The sequence below is a fragment of the Oratosquilla oratoria genome, chromosome 39, assembly GCF_046742065.1.
Source record: "Oratosquilla oratoria isolate Oo_2021 chromosome 39, ASM4674206v1, whole genome shotgun sequence".
Lineage (NCBI taxonomy): Eukaryota > Metazoa > Arthropoda > Malacostraca > Stomatopoda > Squillidae > Oratosquilla > Oratosquilla oratoria.
In genome coordinates, this window is record NC_134815.1 from 41,350,769 (window position 1) to 41,353,268 (window position 2,500).

At 41.9% G+C, this 2,500-nt stretch overlaps 1 protein-coding gene across 1 annotated transcript in view; it reads right to left on the minus strand.

Annotated features, from left to right (window-relative positions):
* The window catches only part of Dhc93AB (Dynein heavy chain at 93AB), a 207,604-nt gene that overhangs the window by 182,556 nt on the left and 22,548 nt on the right, over positions 1 to 2,500 (minus strand). Inside the window, exon 14 of the mRNA XM_076176389.1 lies at positions 170 to 335. Within this exon, the coding sequence (XP_076032504.1) occupies positions 170 to 335 (166 nt within the window). The remainder of the gene's footprint in view (positions 1 to 169; positions 336 to 2,500) is intronic.

Sequence of the window (2,500 nt, forward strand, 5' to 3'; positions counted from 1 at the left end):
TGGCCTTGGGGACAACATCGCGCTGAAGAGGTAGCCATCGAAGTCGTTAAAGAGAGATTTAGGGTGAGAAGTATGAAGGAGTGATAGTAGTAGTTTTTCTTATTTTTTTTTTTTTTTTTTTTTTTTTTTTTTTTTTTTTTTTTCTTCCAGAGGAAGAAGAGGAACTTACCTTCAGGAGTCGCAGCTCCTTCCGGCAGACCTTGATCTGCTTGAAGTCCGAAAGGACGACCTCAAAGAGAGTGGCAGACTCCTGCAGCTGCGTCATCTCCTCCTCGAGCTTGAGGAACCGCTCGTGGACACGCTCAAGGCGCCAATAGGGGAAGTAACAGTCGTAGCTGTAGGAGGAGGAGGACTAGTTACAAAGAGTATCAGTTACAAAGAATTAAAGTAGAAACCTCTCGGTCCATGAGGGGAAGGAGGAGGAGAAGGATGATGTCAAGAATCACAAAGAGTATCACTTATAGAGAGTTAGAGTGGAGAACTCTCGGCCCATGAGGAGGAGGGGGAGGACTAGAGTTACCAAGAGTTTCAAAGAGTTACAGTGAAGACCTCTCGGTCCATGAGGGGGAAAAGGTGGAGAAACACAAATTACAAAGAGTTGGAGTGGATACCTCTCGCTCCATGAGGAGCAGGAGGACAAGAGCTACCAAGAGTATCAAAGAGTTATAGACTCACAAAGAGTTAGCGTGAGGACATCTCGGCTTATGATGATGAGGAGGAGGAACAGGACAAGAGTTACCAAGAGTATCAAAGACTTACAAAGAGTTAGAGTGAAGATCTCTCGGTCCACGAAGAGGAGGACAAAAGCTACTAAGAGCTTCAAAGAGTATCAAAAATTTACAAAGAGAGTGGAGACGTCTCGGTCCATTATGATAAGGAGGAGGAGCAGGACAAGAGTTATCAAGACTACAAAGAATATCAAAGACTTACAAAGAGTTCAAGTGGAGACCTCTCGGTCCATGAAGAGAAGGAGGAATAGGACAAGAGTTACTAAGAGTACTTTGTATCAAAGAATTATAAAGACTTGCAAAGAGCATGGAGACATCTCTGTCCATGAGGATAAGGAGAAAGAGCAGGATAAGAGTTACCAAGAGTATCAAAGAGTTATAAAGACTCATAAAGAGAATAGAGACCTATTTGTCCATAACGAGCTCGAATGCAGAAAAGAATAACAAAGATTAAACACCCACATACGAGAACAAAGTTTACAAACGTAACAGCCTTTTGCTTAATTAGGACCTCTTCATACTAGCGATTTGAACCGCTGGGAAACCGCTCGGTACCGCAGAGTCAGTTAAAAAAAAATTGCTGTTGTGTATAAATGCCTTCATTGACTTATATCGTAATTGAACCATCGCGGTTCAACCCGCGGCGGTTGAAACGGTTGGTATGAAAAGGATTTAAAAGTTTAATCAATTGTTTTTCATAATTTGTACGGCATTCCATCACCGATGTTGAAATGTTATTCTATTTATTTATTAACTTCGGTTAAATTTCATTGGCCAATTTTCAGGCAATTTGTTCAATTCTTCGTCAATTTCTAGCTGATTGAGGGGTCATTTGCTATTCCGCACAAGACAATATTATCATCAAATTTGAGTTCAGTAGATCTCAGCCCCACGGTCTGTCATGAACATACATCATAAACAAAAGAAAACACACACACAACACAACACACACACACACGCACACACACACACACACACACACACACACACACACACACACACACACACACACACACACACACACACACACACACACACACACACACACACACACACACACACACACACACACACACACACACACACACACACACACACACACACACACACACACTCTCTCTCTCTCTCTCTCTCTCACACACACACACTCACACACACACACACACACACACACACACACACACACACACACACACACACACACACACACACACACACACACACACACACACACACACACACACACACAGTATTTCCCTCTATAATGACGCGCTCTTGAGACGACGTTATATCGAGGTCCCCTCCTCGCCCTCTCCTATCCCCGTCCCACCCACACTGCGACCACCAGGCAGACCAGACGTTCATCTCGCATTCAACAGCTCGAATGGTCAGGAACACGGGGAACTGTTTGTGTATAAAATCCCCTTCCTTCACCTACCACTTATGCTTTTCTCCTAGACATACCTGACACCATTCGTGTATATCTTACTATTCTATCCATTAGATATACCTTTTCATTTTGTTTTTATATATGATTATTTACTTATCAAAATTGCACCAATGTTTTTGCTTAACATTACATAATTATGTCAATCCTGAAGATATCTCTTTGAAGACGAAAGCTTTATTTAACAAATGGAGTACTGTGAAAATCTTGTTCGTGCTCACCTTCCAGCAGGAAAAATCCTGATCAGGATAATTAAGAATATTAAGAAGTTGAATCATTGACAAAATGGTGTCGTATTCAATTCTACTTGCATCAGAGAAAACAT